General features: G+C 41.6%; 1 protein-coding gene across 1 annotated transcript in view; it reads right to left on the bottom strand.

Annotated features, from left to right (window-relative positions):
• Window positions 1-26,785, bottom strand: part of adgrb3 (adhesion G protein-coupled receptor B3) — a 51,726-nt gene that overhangs the window by 542 nt on the left and 24,399 nt on the right. Inside the window, exons 13-27 of the mRNA XM_079279727.1 lie at window positions 19,382-19,508; window positions 18,307-18,410; window positions 18,099-18,201; window positions 10,692-10,842; window positions 8,855-8,924; window positions 8,413-8,479; window positions 7,058-7,143; window positions 6,616-6,714; window positions 6,088-6,259; window positions 5,769-5,864; window positions 4,712-4,751; window positions 2,650-3,314; window positions 2,492-2,527; window positions 1,500-1,604; window positions 1-399 (exon numbers count right to left, since the gene is read on the bottom strand). The exon at window positions 1-399 is cut by the window's left edge and continues 542 nt beyond it. Coding sequence (XP_079135853.1) covers window positions 211-399; window positions 1,500-1,604; window positions 2,492-2,527; window positions 2,650-3,314; window positions 4,712-4,751; window positions 5,769-5,864; window positions 6,088-6,259; window positions 6,616-6,714; window positions 7,058-7,143; window positions 8,413-8,479; window positions 8,855-8,924; window positions 10,692-10,842; window positions 18,099-18,201; window positions 18,307-18,410; window positions 19,382-19,508 — 2,110 coding nt within the window. The 3' untranslated portion in view covers window positions 1-210. The remainder of the gene's footprint in view (window positions 400-1,499; window positions 1,605-2,491; window positions 2,528-2,649; window positions 3,315-4,711; window positions 4,752-5,768; window positions 5,865-6,087; window positions 6,260-6,615; window positions 6,715-7,057; window positions 7,144-8,412; window positions 8,480-8,854; window positions 8,925-10,691; window positions 10,843-18,098; window positions 18,202-18,306; window positions 18,411-19,381; window positions 19,509-26,785) is intronic.

Raw genomic sequence — 26,785 nt, 5'->3', positions numbered from 1 at the left:
CTAGTGAGAATACAAAAAGTAACACTGATGTTTTTTTCCTCATTTTCTTTTTTTCCTCTCTCCTCAGTCCTTATATTGTATTGGCACATATTGTCCCTGCCACACTCGTATTATCCAGATATGTATGCCAAGGCTGTTAGAAAAGTCTGTTGCTTTATTCAGTGCAAAATACATCTCTTCCTCCTCCTTTTCTAGTTTGCATCTTCTCCTTCAGACCTCTGTTTGGAAGTCTCCCTCCTGGACATCTAAGGGTAAGTTGACACACTTTTCCCACTCTGCAGGCGTCATCTCCAGTGAGTCCTTGGTGTCAGATTCTAGTACATTCATAGTGGCGTAATTCTGGTACTCACAGGCTGGATTGTAGCTCTCCCATGGGTTCTTGTTTGGCATTGCCTTGTCCTGTGAACATGGCCAGTGGGGTGTGATATTAGTGGCATGACATCCTCTGCACTGTTATTTTTCCAACAAAAAAAAAAAGGGACGTTTCCAGTCAAGTCAGTTCATTCAAAATAACATTGTATGAATTCCTACCCATTGCTAATTGAAAGTAATGAATTAATGCTGTGGGAAGCGCATCAAATAACAAAGGATAATGGTAGTGTGTTAAATGTGACCATGCTTATCGTGGAGTCATAGCAGAACTGTGTTTCTCCCCCCCCCCCCCCTCCTCAAGCTCAGAAACTGGTGCACTATATGGGCTTCATGTGTGAGCCATTCATCTGAATGTGCTCTCATTGACAGTCCCAAATGTACTACTGCAAGTAAGGGAGAGAAGCTGCTCCCAGTCTGGGAATATAAAATGGATACCAATGTCTGTAGCCAGCTCTGCAGCAGATTAATTTGGGGAAAAGAGAAAAAGGGGGAGAATGTACCGGAGTTATCGTATTCTATACAAAAGAACTTGCACTGGTAACTAAGCAACGGGCTTTCAAATTACATCGTGCTGTAGGGGTGATTGAAATGTGAGTGAAATAAGGATTACATGCAGCCAAATGGCTACATCCAAAGTGACAAAGAAGGAAGGAACGTCCCCCCCCCCCCCCCCCACACACACACAGTTGCAGTAAGAGAACAGCAAACTTAAGGTCATATTTGTATAGATGTTGATAGGTTAAATAATCTGCCATGCATTAATGGAAAAATGATGGGGTTGCTAAGTAGATAAATGTGCATGTAAATAAAAGTGCATTCATGGCCTTTCATTGGAATGGATGCACTCTATTGCAACAAGATTACCAAAGGCCTTTCTTCCCTGAGACTGGCCGTGTGGAGAAAATGCTTTAGTGCCTTTAAGGAGCAGCCCCCCCCCCCCCCCCCCCCGCCCGCCAGCTGCCGGCAGGTCCACTACAGGTCCACTACTCTGGCTACATACTGTAACCGCTCATTTGCACAATCACACATTACAGTATGTGCCCTGCACCGGATAGCTAAATAGGGTATTTTGACGCTGCTATCATTAATTGGTTAACCGCCACCCCTCCTGGTTTCCTGTTACTCACCATGGTGCCCATATTTGGTATGTCTCGAAATCGGTCCAGGGTTTGAAATTTCTGATTCAGTTCCTGGAACAGCTCCATGTGTCTTTTCCTGGTGTGCATGACTTTCTGCAATGGCAAGGGTTTTTTCTTTGGTATTGACAGCCAATAATGGAAATGCATCTTCCTTTTCACCCCCTCCAACTCTGATCAATTTGTTAGTGCCATGGTCGTTTACTTATAGGCCAGGGTTGAAGCAAATCTACCGGTCTCTGCATATATATATACACGTGACTGCCAAAATGAAGGAAACACCAAGATAATTAAAGTAAGGGTGATAGGACACTGAAAGCTTGAACTTTTTTAAGTTGCAATGTCTGGGGTATCTGAACTAAACATAATTCTTCTGTGACAAATTGACTAATTTACCGCTTTGTTTGCATCAGGAAAATCCTTACAATCAAACCTTGGCACAAAACTTTCAATTTAAGGGTTGGTGTGCATCGAAGCTACAACAAAATGCACCCCAGGCCAAACTCGCTGCCAGAAGCCTAATGTTTCCTCTACTTTGAAAGTTTGTACAATAGCTATGCAGCAAAGCCTGATTTAATGATGCAGAGCAAAAGCTAAAACCTGCTAAAGGGGGGTTTAAATATTTCTTTGCAAGCCAATATAATCATTGTTGAAACCAGTGGTAAAATCGGATGTGAAATGTGCAAATGACTTTGAAAGCATACATTTTTGAAAATCAACACATGGAGGAGATGGAGGAGGACGAAATGTAGATGAGAACTGTTGCCCTGTTTGTCAGTTGACAGCCTTGCTTTTACCTAAACTGCACAGCATGTCAATACATCTTGTTGAGTCAAGGCTGTGAACTGTGACTTCAATCAGCTTAAGAGGCTTAACAAGTACCAGTCAATCAAATGACAAACACAACTGCAAAACAAAAGGCTTTTCTCTGCATTTAAGCTTCGATGCATGTGCTCGATCGAAAGAAACGTGTTTTTACGTACCTCAAAGTCCATGTCAGAATATCGCGACTTTCTTCTCTGTGAATATAGAACATGATATTAAGTTAATACGTCATCGGTTTAAGATGTGTACATTAATACTTTAGGTGTTTGTTGCAGCTCTGTATCCTCTGAGCTTCGTCCACATCAGCATTATGTACCTCTAAGGAGCTCATCGATATTGTAGACCCTGTCTCACTCCTAGAGAGCCCCGCAGATTCCTCCATCTCAGCGAGGAAGTTCTTAACCGCCGTGCGAGGTTCAAAGGGCAGGTTTTGCATCTGCTCGGGAGCGCTGGGGTACTGCTGCTCCAGGTTCACATTCATGTGGTCCATACCTGACGGGCTGATGTTTAAGTCAGGACTCATCTTGTAATGCATCAGCCTCTCGTGTGGCAGCGTATCCATAGTGATGTTCATCTTGGTGTCCTCTTTCAGGAGGGTGGACATGTTGCCTGAGCCGGACACCACTGCTGCAGAGGCCCGGGGCATGACTATGTAGTCCGTCTCCATCATCTGGCCCTGCAACGAGTGGCCTTCCATGTCATGGTCACTCTGGCGCATGGCATCGTCGGTGCACAGGTAAACAGTGCGGCGCATGTCAGCGCTGCTGTCGGCCATGCACTGCTCTTTCAGATCCCCTACTCCCATCGGCATGTGCAGAGCTGAGGGCTGCTGGATCATCACTTTGGAGATGATGTTGCCAGGCAACGTGGAGTAGTTCAGGCCCTCGGGGATCTTCTCATCCTCCTCGTCGTTGAGGGAAATGCGGGAGAGGGTGCCGGTTATGGTGGCGGCGCGACAAGAGCCCATGTCTTTGTGGAGTGCTGCAGGACAGAGTGGTACAAGGATTAGTGGTAATTTGTCCGTAATGAAACCAGTGTCACCGTTTAACCTGCGATTATCCAACATACGACCAAAAGAACAGACGAATTCAAATGGATTCTCAAAGGATTTGGTGCTGCAGAGGGACAACTGTAATGGCAAGACAAATAACTGAATATGCTTTGAGTGTGACATTACACCTAAATGCAAAGGGACACGACAGCAGGTATCTGTGGAGGATGTAACCGTAAAATAAAGCAGAAAGGTTACATTTTGTCCCTGAACGTCTCCCTGTTTAACAGCATGTGGCTAATCCAAATTTAGTGATGGGTGACAACCTTGTGATGCACCAAATATTGTATCAGAAACAGCAGCTATCTATTCAGAAATGCCTTCTTATAAGAACACCTCGTCGTCCCCGCTGAGCATTTTAATCTTCGCCTCATGAATCAGTAGGAATTCAGTTGTCTGTTCACAAAAGGCCCGCATGGAGATTACAAGGACAACATAAAAGATCTAACCCTCGCCTTTTTGTTTGAGTCTGATTAAATGCTCAGTGTGAACATGGGGGGAAAACAGTTGGAGTATTCAGTTTACTTGTATTTAAGGGTGACACTGCAGAATATTACTTCTGCTGCTGACAACAATCCCTGTTTGTAAACAACCAGTTCAAACTCCTTGAGCCCAGAGAGTAATCTGTAAAAAGCGTCTCTCTCCGACCGCAGTGCTACTTTGGTCTGAATCTGGTCATGATTTATAAATGACACCTGTCTGCACTGCCTTTTTTGTATCGGGTATGTCCACTTTAGCTTCACGAGACTGTACAGCATGAAGTAATGTGGGTCAGAAGAGCCAGACGGCCCTTTTCGTCTCTTAACAAGCTCTGTTTCTGACAGCTCTTGGTTATTCCCTGCAGATCCATTTAAGAGGTGTTCTTCATTGCTTCGGAAAGGATTGGAGAAAGATGAGGCTCCACGCCCGTGTTAGTTGCCACCACTAGTTACATGCATCATCCTGTTATTATCCTCCCACTAACCGGGGAAGAAAACCCTCGAAAAAATGAGACACATAGCACCTACGCATCTATTCTATGACAGCGTCTCCATGTTACTGAAACACATTATTACGTAGTGCGGCTGCCTGAAGATGGGAAAAGCTGCTGTTATTCACATTTATTGCAGTAAAGACGAAAGTGAATATTCAACAGCTCTCTTAATACTGTTTTGTTCTCAGATTAAAGTCAGTGTTTTGGTAACTGTGGAGAAAAAAAAACTCCTGCGGGGATTGTTGGTTGTTATATAACCTCAGCTATATTTTTTACCATCTAACCTCTTTTGGGCCTTTGTTTTACATGCAAGTCAAAGAGAATCGTGATAATATGAGACCATCTGTTTGTTACCTGATCGGCAGGCGATGTCCACATCTTTCTCGAAGTCCGTCTGGGGGCAGAGGACAGTCAGACGGTCAGTATGACTACAAACAAAGCCTTTTATACTGTAAACTGTGCGTGTATACAAAGCAAGAGGCATCCTCGTGTACAAGCCAGCTGCAAGATTGGGATCAATGATATATACGTATATATATATATATATATATATATATATATATATATATATATATATATATATATATATATATATATATATATATACGTATATATATATATATATATATATATATATATATATATATATATATATATATGTATATATGTATATATATGTATATATATATATATATATATATATATATATATATATATATATATTTTTTTTTTTTTTTTTTTTCCAAAAGGCTTTGAAAAAATGCAAAGCAGTCATTGTTTTCTCTGCACCATCCTTACGATATATCAATAATACATTCATGGAAAAAAGCAGCTGGGAAGTATTCTGTGCTCGCTGCTAATGACCATATTGAACCAGGGGGCCTTGACACTATTCTGCTATCATGGAAACGATTTCACTCCGAGTTGCATTCGAATGCTAATGGCAGATCACTGCTATGATGTGCCGGTGGCGTCGTGATGCTAGATGAGGAGGACTGGTGTCCCATTTAAAAGGTCAGGCTGGGAACAGTCCTCCATTACCCTGAGAGAGGGAATGAGAGGGATGCATGGCAAACATGGACAGTAAGTTCAATCAAATGGAGATAAAGAATCGGGCTTAGGGCCTAGAAAAAAAACAAAGGCAAGTAACGCCATTTATCAGAGGGCCATGTGTCTACCCTGCATGTAATTGCAGCTTTGCAAAAGCATTATGTAGCACCTTATAAACCTATGGGAAGCAATGCCTCATGTTTGAGAGGCCATATAATGATGAATAATAATTAGAAAAGCAGCATTTAGAGCATGAGTTAAATTAAGGTCAATGGAGAACAAGGAGGTTGTATGTGTATTATAAATAACCAGGGGACATTGGGTCTAATGGTTAGAGATAACAGTGGGTTACTGTGCCTACCATTATCTGAGCATGCCCATTAGGGAAGGTTCCTGTTGCGTCACCACTGATTGGGTCTTGGCAGTTTCTGAGCCGACATCTGAGAGCATCTTGGACCTAAAGACAGAGGGAATCAGTTATTCATCATGTCCAGAAAACTGCATATTACATGCTCTGAAAAAACAAGCCTTTAAAAGTTATTTAATGCCTTTGTTATTAGGTCTTATTCTCTGTCAAGTCTGCCTAAGATTCAATATTTAACTTTGCGAAAGTTTCTATTTATGGTTGTGACAACAAAGATCATTGGTGAAAGAAAAGATGACTTCAAATCAACCTTTACCTCTTTCCGTAGGACACAGTGGACCATCACGATGACAAAACCCTGCAGTGAGTCAAAGACGGCAAAGAGGATCTGAAAGAGGATGGAGCGCTTGTCTGTCATGGCCAGCACCGCAGACATCCAGGTCAAAGCCAGCAGAGGTAGGACGACACAGGAACTCCACAGGGACGCCCTGAGAGGAGGAAGGGAGGATTGTGTAGAGGAAATAAAAGCAAGACAATTGGTGTAGACAACACAATAGGGTCTGGAGTGAAAAGCCGTATCTCCATCAGCGCCTTTTTTACTCCAGGGCTTTAATGTGCATGCTAGTAGTAGAGTAAGCGTTCTGTAAAATAAGCATGTAACATTGCATGTTTGCAGGAAAAGACATTGCTATACCGTAGATCTGATGTACTGTGGATGTAATTGAAACATCAGGTTACGCTGCAGTGGACTTCAAGGTCTAAATGGTAGAGGTGGACACGCTGTACATGCAGAGACTCCCTGTAGCATCGTCTTATTGATTCAGAGGCACTGACGGGCACTTACATTGCATTGCTAGCTGTAGTTGCTGATAAAGCAGTTGTTGATACAACACCACATTTGGCACACTTGAGAGTTAATCCTGTATGCGGCTCACTCATCTGTCTGTGGGACATAGAGACAACAGCATGACAAACAATGCTAACAGCCACTACCCCGACTTTAAATTCTCCCCCGCCATATTAGTAACAGCAGACGCAGCCAATGTGTGGGCGTTTTAATGATTTTCATCTTGGACTGATTCTGCCAAAGAAACACGAAGCTGTGTCGCTCCCGAGAGAGACCTGGCCCCTTTATGTTGATGCCTTTTATGCAGCAAGAAAAGGAGGTCTACATCTCCATATGTGTGTGAAATAAAATGCAAACATGTTTGTATTTTTGCAGGAAGTTAAGAAGAAAGAATGTTGAGAAGTAAAATAGAGGTACTAACAAGGACGTGCTGTCATACCCTGCTCGATGCTTCAGCTTCTTGTCCAGTATGCCGTCTCTGGACACGAGTTTATTAAACACCAAGATACCGATCACCATGTTGACCTGTCAATAAGAAGGGAACAGGTACATTAGCTTTTCAACAAATCAACTTCAAAAAAGATGATTTCAAAACCAATGTTAAATACATTTCCCTGCTTGCCATTCTACATTTAGATAATTTAATGTCGTTATCGCCGCCTGCACTGAGCTTTGACCTCAAGCTTCTATTGTTTGCTCGTCTCTGTGTGACATTTTCAGCCAATAGATGAGGCAAGCCCCGGATAGTCAGCCCAGCACAGCAGCCATAAGAAAAGACCTGCCTGACAAGAAATACATGTCTTCTCAAAGGCACCTTCTCCTATTATTAGCAGCAGCACCTATAGGCAAATACAAAACTTCAGATTTATAGCAGCTGGGTTGACAATTCTTTTAAATATTCAGCTATTTCAGACCCCTCTGGCTGAGATAAAGAGCTCATTAAGTATTTATACAAATACATTTGGGGACGTTTTCATCCAACCAGCTTTGTGTCTGTGAGACATCTCATTCTGATGTTACAGTATCAATACAGTGGTAACAGCATGTATGGTGTTCATTCGCACTGCAGAGGGTCGTTTCTGCCATTTTTGCGTGTGTTCCTCTGAGGTTCATCCCAAACGGAAACGACAGCACAGCAAGACTTCAAGTCTCTGTGCATCTGAAGCTCAAACCAAGACAATTAGTCGGTTTAAAAAAAAATAAAAAATCGCAAATGACTTTATTTCTAATCCCACCACAGGAGTTTGACAATGACAAATGTGACTCAGTTCTCACTGTTCTCTGTCCCTTTGACACAGACTAAGGGATTTGCATAATCACATTCTTTGTGTAATTTTCACAATGTAAATATGAGATGATTAAAATGTCCTCGTATATTCGATTTTGAACAAATCGAATGCATAAATACTTTATAACCTCATAGCTACATGGAGCACCATTATGGTAAATGAAAAGGAATTGCTTGAGCACATTGCCTGGTGGGACGCTCATTACTATGAGTGTGTTCCTCCTGTTAGGCATTTTCACAGCAACGATTTGTCGAGTTTCAACAATTTGTACCACACTGATACTGTACCGTCACTGAGACTACATCGTGGGTGGTGGGTGTGTTATTATTGTATCATATTGTAATGCGTGTGTCTTGATATTATTATTACAAACTGTTACAGGTTTTTTAGGAGCAGTGGTTTAGTTTATTATTTGTATTGTCTTTGTCGTAAATCGACATGTCCCTTGTATTCTCAGCATATAAAAGTTCGAAGTGGAGTGGACACGTGATGTCTGAGAACATACCAGAACAACAGCAGCTGCTGGTCCAACAAAGGCATACAGGAGCCCACCCTCCAAAGACAGCCAACAGCTGCAGGGAAAGCAGGAAAAACAGTTCAGTCCGACCAAGACATTAACATCCAAGTTAATGGCGCACACCAGCATACAATTGTATTCCCTTAAATTGTCAGGGGAGAAGTGCCATATGCTGTAACTCTATTTCCAAAGTTTCACAGGGTAATACAATGCTCAAGAGATTTTAAGCAGTGTTTATGCCTTTGGTATCTAGCAGGGATACAACTCTCACAAAATTGGGGTCCTGCTGTGCTATTTTGAAATTTGATTATGGCACTATTTTGGATAAGTAAGCCACTGCAGGAGCACTTCATCATTACTCTTAAGTGTTAACGTGAACCAACTGTGTGTGCACTGAATAATGAATATAGACAGAAAAAGAAAAACTTACTATAAAGGTGTCCCATAGCCTTTTGTTTTGGTGAATCCCATTGAAACAGCAACCACTAAAGCTGGTAATCCTTGAAAACAGAAAACAATCAATGGTTATTCAAGAAGTCGTTGTACTTGTCAGAACTGAGAGCACAAGTCCATTTGAATGCAGAAGAAGTCAGCCTCTCTGCCTTGCAGTCATTTAACAAAGTGCGGCGAGACTCACTCCATTAGAAGCTATGAGACGATAAAATCATCTGAGAGTATATGATCAAATATATGCGTTTCAATCAACATGCTGTACTGAATGCCATTAAGCAGCAGAAGAGAACAGACTGTACTGTGCTTTGTCAAAATGGCAGCACAGCATTGAGTCCAGAAAACCACCCAGTGAAATTTCATCACTCTACTGTAAGACATTTCACTGCCCTCCACACCATTGATATGAAGGTTTGTTTTGTTTTTTTTGCTGCATGGCTCCTCATCATAGATTGGTGTAATGGATACTACTGTGTGCTTAGAATATCAATGCTTTTCCTCTCAGAGCAGCGCACGCAGGTGCTATTGATGTAATCAGTTTTCTGGAGGCGCGAGGCGAAGACCCTGTGGCCATGCAGTGCCTCTCTGCAGTGCTGAAGAGGTAAAGAGTGCCGAGTGTACACAAGCATGTCATGAATCACTGTGGAGGCAACAGCCTGGCGGAGACGCTGCACTTCAAACAGGCTGCATAGGGAGACAACAGGTACCGTGTGCTACATGTCACTCTGGAAATCAGTTTGTCTTCTGCTTGAATACACGTGGTAACCTATATAGAGGATTAGAGCCATTCTATATCAAGTCGTGTATGTAAAAATAAATAGTCGGCATATTATGGAATGCATTTTTACTGTCACACAGCAAGACATAGATTGTGTTATTTCTCATCAAATTGTCCGTTATGGCGTTTTTTGACAAATCCATGTGTTTGTAGAACAGCTTTTGTCCATATTCTTTATTTTGTTTTGCAGCAAGAGGTGGCACCGCAATGACTAAGAGAGCCTTGTTTGTTGCTAGGTAACAAGAAGAATGAGTGTGGGCTCTTTCATAATCAAATAGATTTTTCTGAAGGAGAGATTTTCTAGCAGTCTGTAAGAAAGAAGCCTTTGTACGAGGATTCAGGCCGACATTTATCAAATAAAGAATAAATTGATTTTTACGATTTCGATAAAGATATTTTTTACTTCCTGTGTTCATTGACATACATGTACAAATATAATTTATGAAAAAAATTCTGATGGGATATTCAAGTTCAGGGAACACAGCGTGGGAGGCAGGATAAACGTAATTATCTGAAACCCTGACTGATTAAAATCTGTTGCAATATGGATAATAAATACGGTATATTGCTTCCAACCTGTATTTCATTTGTGATACATATTATAATTTACACTTTGGAAAAGGATTTCAGAACAGGGTTATATACATTCTCGACATTTTACCTTTGCAAAATTCTCCTGAACTCTGATTCTGGGGGCATTGTATGCATACTGCTGCAGTGTAAAGGCTCAGCTCACGCCCTCTTTATCAGACATAAGGTCATTGCAACCTGCTATGGGAAAGCCGCACCGGTCTGTCTCCCCCCCCCACTGCTCAAGGCCGGTCCATTTACCCATCCCTCACCCAGCTTGACTGGAGCACAAAAGCATCAGAACAGCAAGCCTGATAGGATGAGGATTTGGCTGGAAACAGTGGACGGAAAAAAGACACACAGATACTTGGAAACACACCTTGGCCAGAGACCTTGAGAGAAAATGGCAGCTGCGAGAGGGATGATGGGACATAATGAAGAAGTTTAGGGAAACATGCTGCTTGCTTACCCCAGCCCAGACACAGAAAGCGCTTGCGGATGAGCCTGGTCCGAACCTTTCCCGTCACTGCCATGTAAGACTGCCAGGCCTCTGTGAGAACCCAGCAGAAGGATGCCAGGAAGAAGAAGTGCAGAAAGGCTGTCGTCATGATGCAGACACCCTATTGATACAAGGGGGGGGGGGGTCAGTAAGAGATATATACAAGGACGGTGGGCTCAGGAATTGCTTCACATTTACAGAAATGCAGCTTTCTCTGCGAGAGATGCATCACCTTTAATACAGCTACTATCAAAATGTTGCCGTAACCCGATAGCGGTGCACAACAAAAACAAAAGCAGACTCCATCAGAAGCACAGATTTCTGCAAATCGATGACATTGATATTTCTCTCTGCATTTGCCTGTCTAGACCGTCCACTGAAGTACCATCCCGTGCAGTGAGTGAAAGAAAGAGTCTGTTTAAACTGTAGCAACAGAGGTGCCAATTGTAGTAAAGATCTGAGCCGGGCTAGCTGACACGTGGCTTAGCATTCCTCTGCACTAACCATCATTGGTATGCCGGAGATGCCACCTGGAGGCATGTGAGACAAGGTCAACTGTTTTACACAGAGAGCAGAGGAGGAAAACACAACACTCCTTAAATGATACAGAATGCACGCGTCAGAGGCGGCAGATTGCATTCAGGATCGACAACGTGTAGCAGCACTTTTTCAGCTTCGTTAGCTTGTCCGTCTTTGTTCCGCGGAGAGGCATCTCGAAATGCGATTGTTTAGAAGAGGATTAGAAATAAAGAATCTGGAGAATCTTGTCATTTCACGCTGACATTTGTGAGTGAGAAGAGATTTTAAGCTTCTCTCTTTTTCTCCAGTTCAGATTGTTTGCAGTGTGAAGCGGTGATAATCTGAGCAATGCCGCACAAAGAGGGAAAGGTTGAAGTGTATGGTATTGTCCCAGGGCGTCCACACCATACTGTGAGATCTGCCGTACACTTTGCATCCCCACCGAGAGAAACACACTAAATCCATCCATGCCCCGCAGTGTTCATGGGGTTCACACGAGACAGTAATCCTGCATTACCTCACGTGTGAGAAGAGGGGAGTTGTGTTTACCTACAGCCGCTGGGGATATCAATTACCCAGAGCTAAATATTTATCAAAGTTCATGTCGCGTAAGTCAAGTTCAGTATGAACTGTATGTCATAATGCCATATTCCCTTATGTCTTTGATACTGAAATGTAATTTGCAGGTTTGTATTTTTTATTGGTCAACTTCAAAGAACATCCGTGTATAATGAGTAGCCTGTATGATAACATTGATAAGATACCTTAAATATATACTTTAACCTATAATAATAAGACAAAACAGGAACAACAATGTCCCGCTAAACTTGCATTTCAACCCCAAAATCTCCACTTTCTGTGACGCATGACGATAACATATCGTGGCTTCAGCATGGTCACTTCAACATGAACTAATTTCACCAGTGGCCATACCTAGTTAATCTTATAATATGGGTCAGTTTGGGCAGATATTTACATGTTTCAAGCCATCAAAACAAAGCATATGACGCTCCCATGACTCATAGCCACCTGCCCATGTGCTAATTACAGGTGCGTACAGCTGCTTTTGTAGAAATCACACACACATGCTGTGCTATAAATCTTTTGTTGACTAAGCTTTGAATAATAAATATAATTTACTGTCTAATGTCACAGCTATATTCTGTGTAAAGAAATCGTATATAGAAGTAAAAACATATTTTTAAGTGAAGGGGGAAAAATGTGGGTCTGTCATACAGCAGCTACACTGCCTGTTGATGCAAAGCTAATTCTAGTGTCGCTGTTGCTCATGTGCTGTCCAAGGTGCTGAAAATAGAGCCTGCCTTGTTTCCTGGAAACGGGTCATATGCAGCCGTTATGTTTCACTCGGGTGCCTATACCGCCCAGCCTCGTTAGTCCTCAAATATAAAAAAAACTGTGCTTTTGAAAAGAGAGAAAGGTACATTATGAGGACATTATGATAGAAGCGGATGGACATAGTCATAGAAAAAACAAGGTTTAAACCTAGAGTTCACGCTGCCCTTTGGAAAGGCAAATGCCTGGAGATGTTCAGCACACTGTGTCAGTATCCATGGAAACAGAGGAACTGAGGAAGGGACCACATTAAAACATTGCAGAGCTGACGAGCTGACGAGCATTACTTCAAGCCATGTTAGATAATAGCAGTTTAAGGTCAGGGCAGGAGATTTGAAGAATTCCTCGCCGTGGCCTGACTAAACTCGGACTAACAGCTCTGGGTTGAGCCTTGACGCTCCATATATTACAAACTGAAAGCCTAATTGCCTTGAACTGTTGCACACTTTGCTTCACAATGCAATGACAAGCCATTAAAAGGGGAAAGAAGGAGCAGTGACATGTTATTGAAGCGAAATATTAAAAGGGATTTCAGAAGACCCTCTTTCATAATTGGATTAAACTAATGTTGACATGGTGATTCGAATATTTTCCTCAGACCTCCAGGCGTTTTTATTTGCCAATCACAATGTATTATTTCATCATTTACAGATTCATTAATTGGTTCATAAGAATGCAGTGAACTTTCAGTCCACTTGACTTTGAATACATATCACTATTACTGCGATACACCCGTAGAAGATATTTAGGAGTTACATTAATCGTATCTCAAGTACAGTTCAGTTAAGATCTACAACCTTATTTTAAATGTTGCTGAAGAATCTGAACCTTGCCTTGCAGCAGTACTTTTATCTTCCCAACTGCTCCGGATCAGCGTGGGAGGAGGAGGCTGTTTTTTTTGTATTTTGATTGAAGCACCCTCCTTTTAAATCAAGCAAGAAGTGCCCCGGTGCTTTATACAGTGCTTGGGTGGAGCACATTAAAAACTCCAAACAACATCGCGGTGGTGACAAAGTGTTGTTGAACCACAGAGTAACACTCAACAAAATGCATCGCCTTTGACACCAGTCACAAATTGTCTACTTCTGCCTACTTTATTGAAATATTTAACACTCTTAAGGCTCAAAACAATGCATATAATTATTCTCCTGAACCTCACCAGATGTTCACTGTTATAAAGCGGCAGACATATTGTGTAGGAATGAGCTATATGTTGATTTTGCTTGTTTTAATGCACCGAGCATGTATTTAAAAAGTTTAACCTTCGAATGGAAGCCAGGGAAAAATGAAATCCCTCTTTGCTGCACCTCACTATAAGGGCGGTCAAGCTTCGAATTAAAAATATACGATTGCTTAAATGTGCTTACTGCAGTTACTGCATGTGTTATATACAGTACATATATGCCCTTGGGCATGTTTTCTATTCGACATCTTGTATGAACATGTGTAGGAATGATTATTTCTTTATTTAAACCTCATTAAAATGGTCAGTATAATGTTGTAACTGAAAATATACAAAGGGGCTGAATTTGCTAATATCATTGAAATTACAGAATATTCTAAATTAGTAGTTTCCATTTCTTGAATAGCAAGTATAAAAGGAAAATGCTTGACAATGTCCACTTATACTGTACTTGGGGAATATATAAGGATGTACTAGAAGTTTTCTTTGGAAAAATAAACAATATATACCCTGAGTGTATCCATCTACCCGATCCTCAGCAACTGCCATATTTATGCGGTGAGAAAAATCAATGTGCAATGTTAGCTGCACAATATGTTGACTGTTGCCGTACACTAAGAGTTGCTACAAGCTCTGGAGTCAATCTATTTTGTTGTCGTGTTAAATATAATTGTTCAAGAACATGTAATTTAGCTTTTGCCAATAATATAACCTGAACATTCAATATTCATTCTTGACTAGATGCCAGCTTTGATAAGCCATCTGTGACGATACATGACTTGCAGCATTTAAACAAAAGGTGATCATTTTGTACACAATCTTGTGTTGCATCGGGGTGCGTAGGCGGTCATATAGCAGATAAGTTGTACGAATCTATTTGTTTAAAGAACTGTGTTAGCTCACAATACTCCTGACCAGATGACTTTATGACTTTAAAATAAATAATTTTATAAAAGGTAAACGTTTTCTGGTGATGTTGTGTTGACACTCAGATACCTTGACTTTCACCCACTTAATTGTTCAGTGTAATACATTCCTGCTCATTATGAGATGAATATGTTAAATGAACTCTAACTCCAAGAAACCCTAATTCTACCTTCCCTCCGTCCTTCGCTCTGTCTTCTTTCTATAATCCAAGACGAACAGCAACAGACGACAAAGGACAAACACAGGCAAAGGTGGCTCACTGACTTCCTGCTCCCAGAAGACACCTCCACACCAAAGAGATGATTTCTATTAGACGATGAGCAAGTCTGAATCCACAAACAGTGGAGCCAATTATATGCACTTCGTTCAAGAGACGGAGGAAAAACAAGTGAGGCAGTGTCAGGCAGCATGGCAATTAAACCCACACAGGGGCTATGTTATCTCCTCTCGCTGGCCTACTGCTGAAACATCGGGCTCTACAGTATGTCTGATCAAACACACGAGATATTTCTCAAATATTATTACAACAGGAGCAACACATTCAAGACAGAACAAAGGGATCATAGTGATACATTCATGGCCCTGGAAGTTTTATCCACAGCATCGTGGATGTTAGAGAAGACACACACAGCTTTCTTAACTTGACTGAACCAACAGCGATGTACCTTTCATTGTTGATGACGAGCCCCGAAAGACCTGGTTTGGTTTCGTAACATTTTTATTTTGAGGCTGTGAGAAATGAATAGGTAAAATGCTGGTTTAGCTATTTTAGAACTTAGAATTAAAATTCAGTCTATTTTTTGAAAGAAATAATAGGATCTCGTGATCTTTAAGCTTTTGGTGCATCGGCTTTAGGAATACAAATAATTCAATTTGAGTTTTGATTTTCATCGGTTCTCCAGATAAAAAAAGATCAATAATTATCGGTAATATGTACATATGTCTGTACAGAGGCAACCATATGTTAATAAAAAAAAATGCAGAGTTTAATAATACCTGCATTCATCGATTACTTTTGGCCCCTTGGCTTTAAACACAATACTGACATATTAACAAGTTGATACGGCAAATGTGTTCGCCACTCAGTTGCCAAATGACACATCCAAAAGATGAACAACAATTTAAGCATTCATTTGGAGTCGTGTTTCTGGCCACCTGCTGAATGTAAGTCCAATATTCACTCTCCTTTTAGCTTCCTGTTTATGGCCTCCAACTAAATATCTGAAATATCTGGCTCTTTGGCTGCTAAACGCTCCACTATGTTCACCAGCTGGTCGCTAACTAGCAGCAGGCAGCAGAAAAGCGCCGCTATACCTGCTACCTGCTGCTGGAAACAAGGTTGATGAGAGCCATGAAAGTGAACCGAATCAGTAACGTTGCAGGCAGTAAAACCAAACAATGAGCAGAAAGATGCTAAAGCGCTCAACAGAGCTGAGGGGGACTGTTGAGTCTGGTGATGATTCTCTCTGGGTTCATCTGAGCGCTACCCTTTCACATAACAAAACTATCTGATCCATGGTTAGAATACAAATGTAAATGTGTTTAATGTTCAGCATAAAAAACAATATTGGCCAGTTACAAATTAATTAATCAATTTGTCGAGTCCCTCTGAGAGACGCTGAAATGACATCTTCAGAATGTCAGTGGATTTTCTGAAAACCACTTAATCTCTTTGCAGATTTCAGAGACAGATATCCTATTAGCAGCATGCCAAGTGAGTAGTCCATGTTAAGTGGTGGTCCTCATAATCAAGACAGGAGACGACTGGAGCCCTGATTAAATCCGACAAGGCTTCAAATCAGCTCAGCTTTAAAAATGCCCTGAAGCTTCGTGCATTGTGTGCCAGATATGTCGGGGCCAGCAAAGAAACGGACGAACTTATCGCATGTGGATGCTGTTTGTTTTGTTTTTTTAAATGGTCAATTCATATTAGCCTGAATGGTTACAGGTAGTGCATTTCGTCCACATTTAATCCATAGTGTCACCAGTAGCCAGACATATGTAGGTTTACCAAACACACCTTTTATTTTAATTATTTCATTCATTATTCATTCATTAATAGGGGGAGGCATTTTGATCTTGGCATTTTGAGGGGACACAAACTGTGTGTTCCTTCCAAAAGGTAAAGAAGGTATATACTGAGACTGTGGTTACACAATAAAAAGGATAATGTGTAATTGTGTAGCGCTGCCAAATGACAGAGAAGGTCATCTGTGTGGGCAGCTTGTAAATTCCAACTGCTGTTTGCCAAACAATCTTTTACATCAGCCACTTGTGTACTGGCCAGATATGAAGACAGAGAGAGGAAGTGATGCATATTTATTGGAAGAAGTTAACGGGAGTCGTTGTCCTTTTGAATCCTGCTGACTCGATCTGAAGCTCAGCTCTCGTTGACATCTGAACAAAAACACTTTTCTAACTTTTCTAAGTGCGAGCGCTGCTTTTATCCTCCAGCCGAACTTTAAAGCTGCGCCTTAGCGTCACCGATATATATGGGTGGCATCGCAATAATTCATCAGTCTTTGATTGACTGGTGCGCCATGTCTCTTGGTGTGCACCATGTCTGCCTCGCTGCTTCTACACTGTTGAATCTCTTTAACTGTCATACTTGTAACTGATTGCAGTGCTTCAGGTTTGAACCACAGTAATAAAACTGGCATTAGTGTTTCATCTCAAAGTGATCTGACTGTCCTATTCGGTTTATCTTTTTTTTTGTTTTCTTCATGGCATCGCATCTTTCATTGCAATTAGAGACTTTCTCAACGCGAACAGATGGGGCAGTCTAAGATTTACCAGAGGACAACGTAACACCACAAAGTGGATCGACATCTTATTGAGGCATTAGGAACACTTAATATTCCATTTGGATGAAATGTGAGAAGCTTGTCTGCCGAGACTCAAAAGAAGATGAGTCATTTGCATGAAAGAGGCTATCACGTATGTGTTATATTCTTGTTTTTGTAGTCTCAATGACAAAGCCAACATCTGGTTCATAAAAGGCATTATTTTGTAGATTAGGCCTCTGGTAAATGACCAGTGAGACTTTTCAAAATAAAGACAATAAGGGTTGATTGAAATGTCTCAAATTAGCTGGGAACAGGTGAAGATGATGGAGTTTCTACTGTTGTTTACCTCCAAAAATCATGAACAGGACCCTCATGATATTCTGCATTATGAACTGTATGACACAGCGTAAAGATCTCAACCAAATGCTCACTGTGGCCGATACAATAAAAAGGAGCTCTTGTCAACCTAGACGTGGCCACAGTGAAGTGCCACGTGGATCTTTCACTCACTGCACCATTATCCGACTTCAATTCGTAGATATATACAAAAGACCACTGGACCTCCATGCTTTGTAAACTGTGCTGAACAAATCCTTAAATGACACTTACCACATTGTGCGTCTGCGTTTGTCCAATGAGGATCAATATGTTGGAGCAGATGATAGATAAGCAGAAGTTGAGCAGGATGATGGATCGTTCAGAGCGAATATATCTGAAGAAAAACAAGAACGATAAAAGCAACCATAGTTATCACATGATTTAGCAAATATGACGTTGTAAAAAAATGCACAAAGTGAAATCAAAGTGTTGCGGTTACCTCCATAGCACACCATAGATCACAGACAATGTGATCAAGGAGAGGCAAGACAGACCACAGCCAACGATCAATGTCACAGATGGGACCCCTGAGTAACCCATGGTCTGTGGAGGAGACAGAGCAAGACGGACCAGTCAGTGGGAGGTTGGATGTGCTTCATGCAGGACAGTCAATCTTTATTGTTGCCCAGAGAGGGAACCAATCAAAACAACCATACAACCGATCTGAATAACAGTCCACAGTGGGTTCCCCAATAAACTGTGAGGTTTGAAGTGCATGCGTGGGCTTGAAGGCAGTTTACATGCGAGTCTCTCCATTTATCTGTGCTAGAGACACTGGAAGCTATAAAGGCTCAAGTGCATCGAAATGTTTTGTGTGATTTGTTTTTCCAGTCACATTTGACACCACGTGAGCCGGCCAATCACAGGCCTGCTATTTGGAGCTAGCTGCAGGCGCTCTATGTGGTTTGCCATTCTGCTTTTGAGTGCCTCAGGCCTGACAGAGGGGAAGGTAATAGGTTTCTTTGTGATGTCTCAATTCCTCCTGTGTGCTAATGCAGAGGCCACGATGTAAATATGTTTACAGTCTCGTGTCGGCATAAGAGCTCAACACATGGTTTCAAAACCTCATCCACAGAATCTGACAGCAGAGACTAACAATGGAAAGAACGTCAAAGCTGACAACTGTTATCTTTCCCCTTGACCAAATGTATATTTGACTGACACCCAGGCACCAGCATGCACACACCCTCCAGCGTGCACACGCTGAGTTACCCAAATGTATGTGCAAACTACAAATAACCGCCCACAATCTCCCTTTACCGCTGAATTACTATTTAACGGGATTAGCACACCAAAGATTCAATTTCCATTTGCACTAGCGCACACACACACACACACACACACACACACACACACACACACACACACACACACACACACACACACACACACACACACACACACACACACACACACACACACACACACACACACACACACACACACAGGCAGTGTTTCTCCATTACATTGGCCTGTAAAACCCACACTGAATAACAAATCAATAGCCTACTTACTATTTCTCTTGGTTGCTGAGCCAAAATGGCGAAGGTAGATACACGATCACATAAGCATTTTGTATGAGATGCATCTGTTAGCACCGTTTTACATCCTTTGGCGGACCAGGCTCCCCAAGAATCGTTCCTGCAAGAAGAAGAAGGCAGAGGCAATTAGAGGTTTTAAATCCGGCGGTGGCACGACTTCACAGGACTTATCGACATCGCTTCGGGTTTCGTATTTAATTATTTATTTGAATCGAGAGCTATAGAGCCGTATGGACTGCTACATAAGAAAACCAAAACGCGAACAGACACATCGACACGGCTCGTGTGTGGCTACGAGCAGCATTTCAGCTGGAGCAGATAGAGAGGCAGAGACACGGAGGAGGGGGAGGACGCGCGGAGCTGTCCAAGCAGACCGGTGCTGATTGATTCGCTGTACGCAGATATAGATACCAAGAAGTGTTGTGAAAGCATCGCTGTTCCCTCACAATGCTTAGAGATAAGAGCTTTCATATTTACCTGTGCGCCTGTCTGCGTGACTCTCTATTCCTCTAGATGTTTTCCAAAACGTATTCCTTCTTTCCCCTCTCAATGCCCCCGTTATCCTGTCTTTCTCCCTTTCGGTTGATTTTTTTTTCACCCCCCTCAGCTGTTTTAATTAGCAGTTTTTTGAATGCTTCCTTGGGGGGATTTTCACCCTGGAAACGGTGGACAGCATCAGATTGATACTCTGTTCCTCTCTGCTGGAGTGAGAGGGGGGAGGTTGATACAATGAAAAAAGAAACGCACGCTGTCGCAGGATCTGTTTATTCGGCTGCAGGTCTAATGACATGACGGGCATAAATGATGGTTTTGGATTATTCCTGAAAATCATTTTCACACGAGCGTTGTCGCTCCTCGGTGAGAAGCGCTTTGCAAAAAAAAAAAAAAAGAAGAAAAAAAACAACACTGCAGAACTAATACCACCCCGCGGAAGCAGCGCGAATGGTTGCAGCCAGTCTACACTTCACACCGCTAGTAGGTGAAATGAAAGGAGCGCTTCTCTTCCATTTGTCATTCGCCCCCACTCATTTTCCAGATGCAGAAAAAAGCCCCCACAGTGATTAAATGTGAAAACGTCATTCACACGAACACGTAGCCTGACATGTGCTCGGATCAGTCTTTTTGTTTTTATTAAGATATTAAGATTCGTATCACAAACACGCAAACACCTGTTGTCCACCTTGCTGTCTTCTCACTCTACAGCATCGTGCTCACATCACGACTAGACGATTCCCCTGAGATACGAAGACGCATACCGCTGATTTAAAACAACACAGCGCATACTATAGCTGTTGGGTTGTGCACCAAGTGGCGTTCTGCTGCGTAAGGCTATCCTGCTTTGTCATTTGATCAATATAGCTGCAATATTTATTATTCCTGGAAGCGACTGTGGAGCGCTTTGCAAATTTCCAACCAGTATTCTGAGCAGTCTTTACACAGTAATGCAACAATAATAAAAATAAAAAAAATCTTCACTTCACCCCCCTCATCCCTTCTCTTCCTAACTGGTTTGTGACTGATTAGTTGAACTGATGCATGTTTGACTGCACACAGAAAGCTAGTCTTAGGCTTATATCCAGGAGTTCAGCACCCGCATGAAGCCATTTCAACAACATAAAAAACAACAACATACGTTTCTGATTCGATTTATCTAATCGCCTCGTGAAGTTGATGCATAAAGCCCATATTCTCTGCAGGCTGTGGAGGAGGTATCTCACTGCAGCTGGAGTATTGAGTCCCGTCTTAAAGGCCCATAGTGGATAGGATTTCTTTGAGGGCTTTCTAAAGGAGGGTTCAAACACTTGCCGCTCATAATAACTACAAGACTGTGGTCAGACTCTTGAACAAGTCCTTGTGAGTAACTCTATTGGGGAGGTTTCTCTGTGCACAGTCATACACAGTTAACATTTTCATACAGCTTGGGCTTCAAAAAACAAAAAGAAACAGTAAACACGTTATTTAATAGCAGTGCAGGCTCGTCATTGTTTCAGGTAATTCCCGTGAGGACAGAGAGACGAGCTGTGATGAAGTTGCTGGGTGACCAACAAGCATCGCAGCCTTCACATCACACAGCTGCCCACTCGAGATACTTTGGGTATGCTGCTGTTGCACCCTCGAAACACGACTGTCACGTTTGTGGAGCAAACCCACTCTCGCCGAGGCACACGTTGTTGTGATTTGAGATTGACAGCACGTACGATGCCTCGACTTCTGGATAACTTTGGGATGAATCAGCCGCTCCACCCCGGCGATAACTCAATCCTCCACGTGATCTGTTCCTAGCTTTAGACTTCTCTTTTGTGCCAATGTGAGAAGCTGCCAGGAGAGCATCCCTGACTGGGGATTGATGTGCGCCGCGTTTGATTTGTTGCCTGACCTTATCGGGGGCTTGGTGGCCTCAGAATATAAACTGTCCCCCTAGAGAAAGTGTCAGTGCTGATGTTAACCACAGTGAGACTGATGACATGACATTCATCACACACTCTTGCTTGACCACTCTCTGTCCATGCAGTGATGTATTGACATGTTGGTATTAAAACTTCCATGAGTGAAATATTGTGACAGAATCGTGCTCCAATTCTAAAAATATTGAAGTGTCAAGATGCAAGAAAAGTGACAGTACAGTGACTCCGAGAGTCGACAAAGTTTTAGACACATTCATTATTTAAACCCTCATGTCTGACTGAGACAGAGAGATCGACGGCTGCTCCTCAAAACGCCAATTAAGTTTGCCTTCCTTGCTGAACTTTGACATATTGTGTTCCTCCAGCAATAGAGATCTTATTATCAAACCCATAACTTATCCACACTTCCAAGCAGTGCACTTAAGAGTCAAAGAGTGAAGCTCTGTAACCTTGTGATTGTCCAGCTAAACAAGCTGGAGCAGCCGTATACACCCAATGATCAGACCGGGCTGCAGTAGTTTAGCCTGTGTTGTTTATATACATGTCATTCAGTTTTGAATATGACACCTCTTTGTTCACCATGTAGTATTTCTTCAGGAATGCATAACAACCTTCCAAAAAGCTCTTTAAATGAATCGCAGGCCCACATCAGCTTAGCCAGGCGCTTGGCTGAGGGCTTGAAGATTGCCTCAGGCAATGCACTTCAGGCAATTCTTTTTAAAGTCTTGAAAGACTGACACACAATGACGGGCAGAAGAGAGTGGGGGCAACGCTGGTAAATTATTCCATCCATCTTGGAACTCTGGATGACATGGCAATTCATGTGAGCCTGCGCGCCCCGCTGAGGGTGTTAACTGAATGAAGACAAAAGGAAAATGAGTATGACGAAAGCCTGAAAAGGAGGTAGACAAGCAAAAGAACCTGCGGTTTGGATTTGTTAGCGAGCTCATGAATGGCTCCACAGGTGCACACTAAATGAAGGTGTTTTGCACAAGTTAATCGGTCTGTTATGCCTATTATCACTCTCCAGTTCACCCACTTCCCATAAATCCATTCCAACTTCCATTTGTGTCAGAATAATGCTAAAGTATTTCACCCATAATTATTGTTTCCTCAATTAAAGCTAAAGGTGGCTAACATGACTTTTCCACAGAACCATCTAAGAAGTTGTTATTGGAAACTGTTTAGAAGAGGGCCGGCAATTTAAAAAAACACACAGGTGATTAGATGAACAATCTGTCAATCAAACTTTCGCGGAAGTGAGTCGGGAGAAGAGTGAAAACCTCTTTTTCGTCGAGAAAAAAGCCTTCAGTGGAGCTGTTTGCTCTTCTTTCAATGCAGAAATACTGACCAGTTATATTATATAACTGATGCTTTTCCAGCATCTGCTCCAACAGTCGCCTCTCGATGTCATCATGCACACAACTAAGACACACCTGTAGCTGCCAGTAGCCCGTCACGGGCTGTGATTGGCCGCTGCTCTGGCTGACCAGACGCAAAAGCAGTACTTGAAGCCTGACGAGATGGATCTCCGTGTGATATGTGATCCTGCAATTGCCTCGTGATCTCGCTATACAGCGACAATCTAGTTGTCTTGTGTCAACAACTGACAACATGTGAATCCTGCTCTCTCATGTATGAAGCAACTTCTTCAGCCTCCCAATGTTCTTCAGCATTCTACAGAGATCATTGCAAAGTGGACAACCAGATGTCCTGAGCATGACCAGAGGTGGTTTAATTTAATTATAAACGAATCCGCCAGAAACAAAGAATGCAAAGCTCTCACACTTATCTTCTCCCCATCTGCTGCGGCAACAGTTTCCATTCAAAACCGACCTAAAAACAAGTCTTTCTAATCTGATCAAGTCTGAGTCTGCGGTGCAAATGTGTCTCTTTGAGAATTCATGATGTGAAAAACTTGTGACAACTGCTGATCTCAGATATGGAAATGTAAAAGAAGCTTGACGTCAATGAAAGACACCATTAGAGAGCGCGTTCAACACAATTAGAACGCTTGAATACAACTTTAAGATAAAGCCAGAGACGTGACTTTTGAGCTCCACATATACATCACCAGCTGCAGTTATATTTACTGTTTCCACAACTTGTTGAATTTCTTAAAACTTAAGTAGAGCAACAGTCTGTGAGGAGAAGCTACAGAAGCCTGATTTTGTTTGTCTGTTACTAAGCAAAGCAAAGCTGGAAGATGTGCCAAACAGGGCCAATGGCACTCATGTATCTTCTGGTATCTATATCACAATAATGTATAAGAACCCAGCTGATGGAGAACCAAGTCTTGCACGAAAGGTATCTCTCGGTTCTTAAAATTCCCGTCAGTTGGCAGTGTTTGGCTCAATTCCAGGGAATCCAGATGTTACTAGAACCTGAAGCTGCAACAGCTGCTATTCATACCCTAACACATAAATGATTAATAGGTTTTGGCTCCACAGGAAGCAGAGTTTTCTTGGTATATTCATGGTATGAACTGTGTAAGTATAATTTGAGATAAAAGTATTGAGGTAATTCATTAACAAAAGCTGAACAACAGCATTTTACCACTCATCGGTTTAGGTAACTATATTTTGCTGTCACAGGTTTTTTTTAGGAGTATCTAAAATATTGCACTTAAGTCCACCAACAAACCGCTTGATGCAGCTTGGTCTCCTCTTATTACAAAGTGTCTAAAAGTGTTAAAGATGCTTTAAAGAGGGGTCAAGGTGCTGTTAATTCTGATGTGGCAAGTTATTTCAGGATCTAAAAGCCTTGAATGATGAAGGTTGTCCTCTTCAGTTAAGCTCTTCTGGCTTAACAAGGATTTAGAGTACTTCGAAAGCATCTAATTGCAGGGGAATGCCAAAAGGCTCGAACTAGCTTGTAATATCATTCTGTAATTTTCCTTTTGATGCAAATTTGGTGGCAGTTTGGAGAAACTAAGAAGCTAAAATGTATGCAAGCGATTACAATGCTGACAATGAGACGAATTTATCTTCTGAAACCATTTAAAGAAAGATGAGTTCTAAGCTTGGGCAGGCTGAAAAGTAATCTGATTTAAACTCACGCTGGAGTCACAATGATACTGAATCTCCGAGATAGCGCACATTAGTGTGAGATAATAAATCCCCCTCAAAATTGTATTTTTTGAACACTATGGGGAAGTTGACTGATCTAAAACCACTGTGTTGCATTTCACATTTTCCCTTGGCACAGTGGTGGGATATTGGCAATTTCAGGCTTGTTTGATAGCTGAAAATATTGACATTTCAAAGAGTAATAAAAGTGTATGCATCTGACCTCTTTACACTCGGTGCTGTGGAGCTGCAGAATTGAAGAGTAAATGAAACAAACAAACAAAAAAACAAACCGATATTGGCTCTCTGGATGATCTAATGTTTTATTTTTTTGCATGGAGAGCTGCATATTAGCATGCTTATTCACATATTTGCATTATTCTTCACTGCATTTTTTTTGTTTATACTTTGAGCTAATCACTGCCAGGTGCAGTAGATTATCCTCTAATTGTCTGGGTTGCAAAACTGGTACAAATATGACAATCTCAGGGAGCACATGCAATTAAATGTGTTCCAGACCTTTGCCACATGTGACAGGTGCAATTTAGCTTATTTTACATGCAAAGAAGTAAATCATGATTGCTTGGGAACTAATTATCTTGTCAACACGTATTTAAAATTATGCAGAAAAATCTCTGCCAAATGATTTTATTCATAGTCACATTCATTTTCATCCTCTTAATATTGCTAATTAGCAGTGACTTAAATGGGTCATTTACTTATGTAAAAGTACGAATACCATAAAATACTCCATTACTAGTGAAAGTCCCGCATTCAAATGATGCATAACGTACAAATAGCGTTTTCATTTTGGAGCTGGAATTAAATTCAGTACCTCAAAATTGTAAGTACAGTAAGTACAGTACTTAGTGAATGTGTTCAGCCACGTTCCACCACTGCAAATTATCAATCCAAGTCAAAAGATACTTTATGTAATTATGTGAATTGTGTTGTCTCATCAAGTGTTAAAGCAGGTTTTTAATCATACTGGTTACTCAGTACTGGGGAGAAAGAATTGCACAATGTTATGCCCATGAATGGATTTTTCTGAATTGTTTTGCCGGCTTGCTTTCCCTGAAATGTTTTTAACATATGAAATTATTCTCATTAAGCTCGTGCCTCAATTCAGTAGAAAATATCCAAAATAAAAAGCACAAAAACTCTCTCTTAGTGCTCCCTTTTACAAAAAAAAAAGCAAGATGCATTTATCTAGTTTTGCATGTTATTGAGATTTAACAGTACTTTATTAAAAAGGCTCCAACACGGCTGGACCAACACGGCTGACAGATGGTGTATTACCCCCTTCAATGAGTCCTGAGTGTGGCTGCTATTGTGTTATAGGACGAGCCAACTGTTTGAAATGAACATGATAATCATACCACGGAGTCATTCAGTGGTGCTCTGATTAAAATGCTGAAATTAAAACACTTGGTTTGTGAAAGTCAGAGTAAGTGAATAAAGCAGAGTTGTCCCAGTTGTATTTTACTACTATTCACAAATAGACCAGTTGCCCTCAAATGCCATGATAGTGGACGGACTATGCACAGTGCACATGCTATTTCAGAGCAAAAATAACAACCTCATATAAGCTGTTGCCTGAGCTGGTCCAAAATATTCCAGTTACCCATGAGCTCTTCTAAATATCAGATTGGTCTTGAAATGATGACGGTCAAGATACCATGGTTGATTTGGCAACACCTGCCGTTACTGGTGGCAGGTGCCTTTTAAAACATTTTTTAAAACCAGTCCCTGAGTTGCATTCGAAGCCACGTGTTAACAATTCAAAAGATATTGGCTTCTGTTCCTTATTTTGTGTGATTAGTAAATAGTCTCTCCGCTAAAGCACGCCTCACTGCGAGGAACACAACAAGTTGACTTCCTGCAAGTGGAAATGCTCCAACAAC

This window comes from Melanostigma gelatinosum (genome assembly GCF_949748355.1).
Source record: "Melanostigma gelatinosum genome assembly, chromosome: 12".
In the NCBI taxonomy this organism is placed as follows: domain Eukaryota; kingdom Metazoa; phylum Chordata; class Actinopteri; order Perciformes; family Zoarcidae; genus Melanostigma; species Melanostigma gelatinosum.
This window is presented reverse-complemented; position numbering and strand designations above follow the sequence as displayed.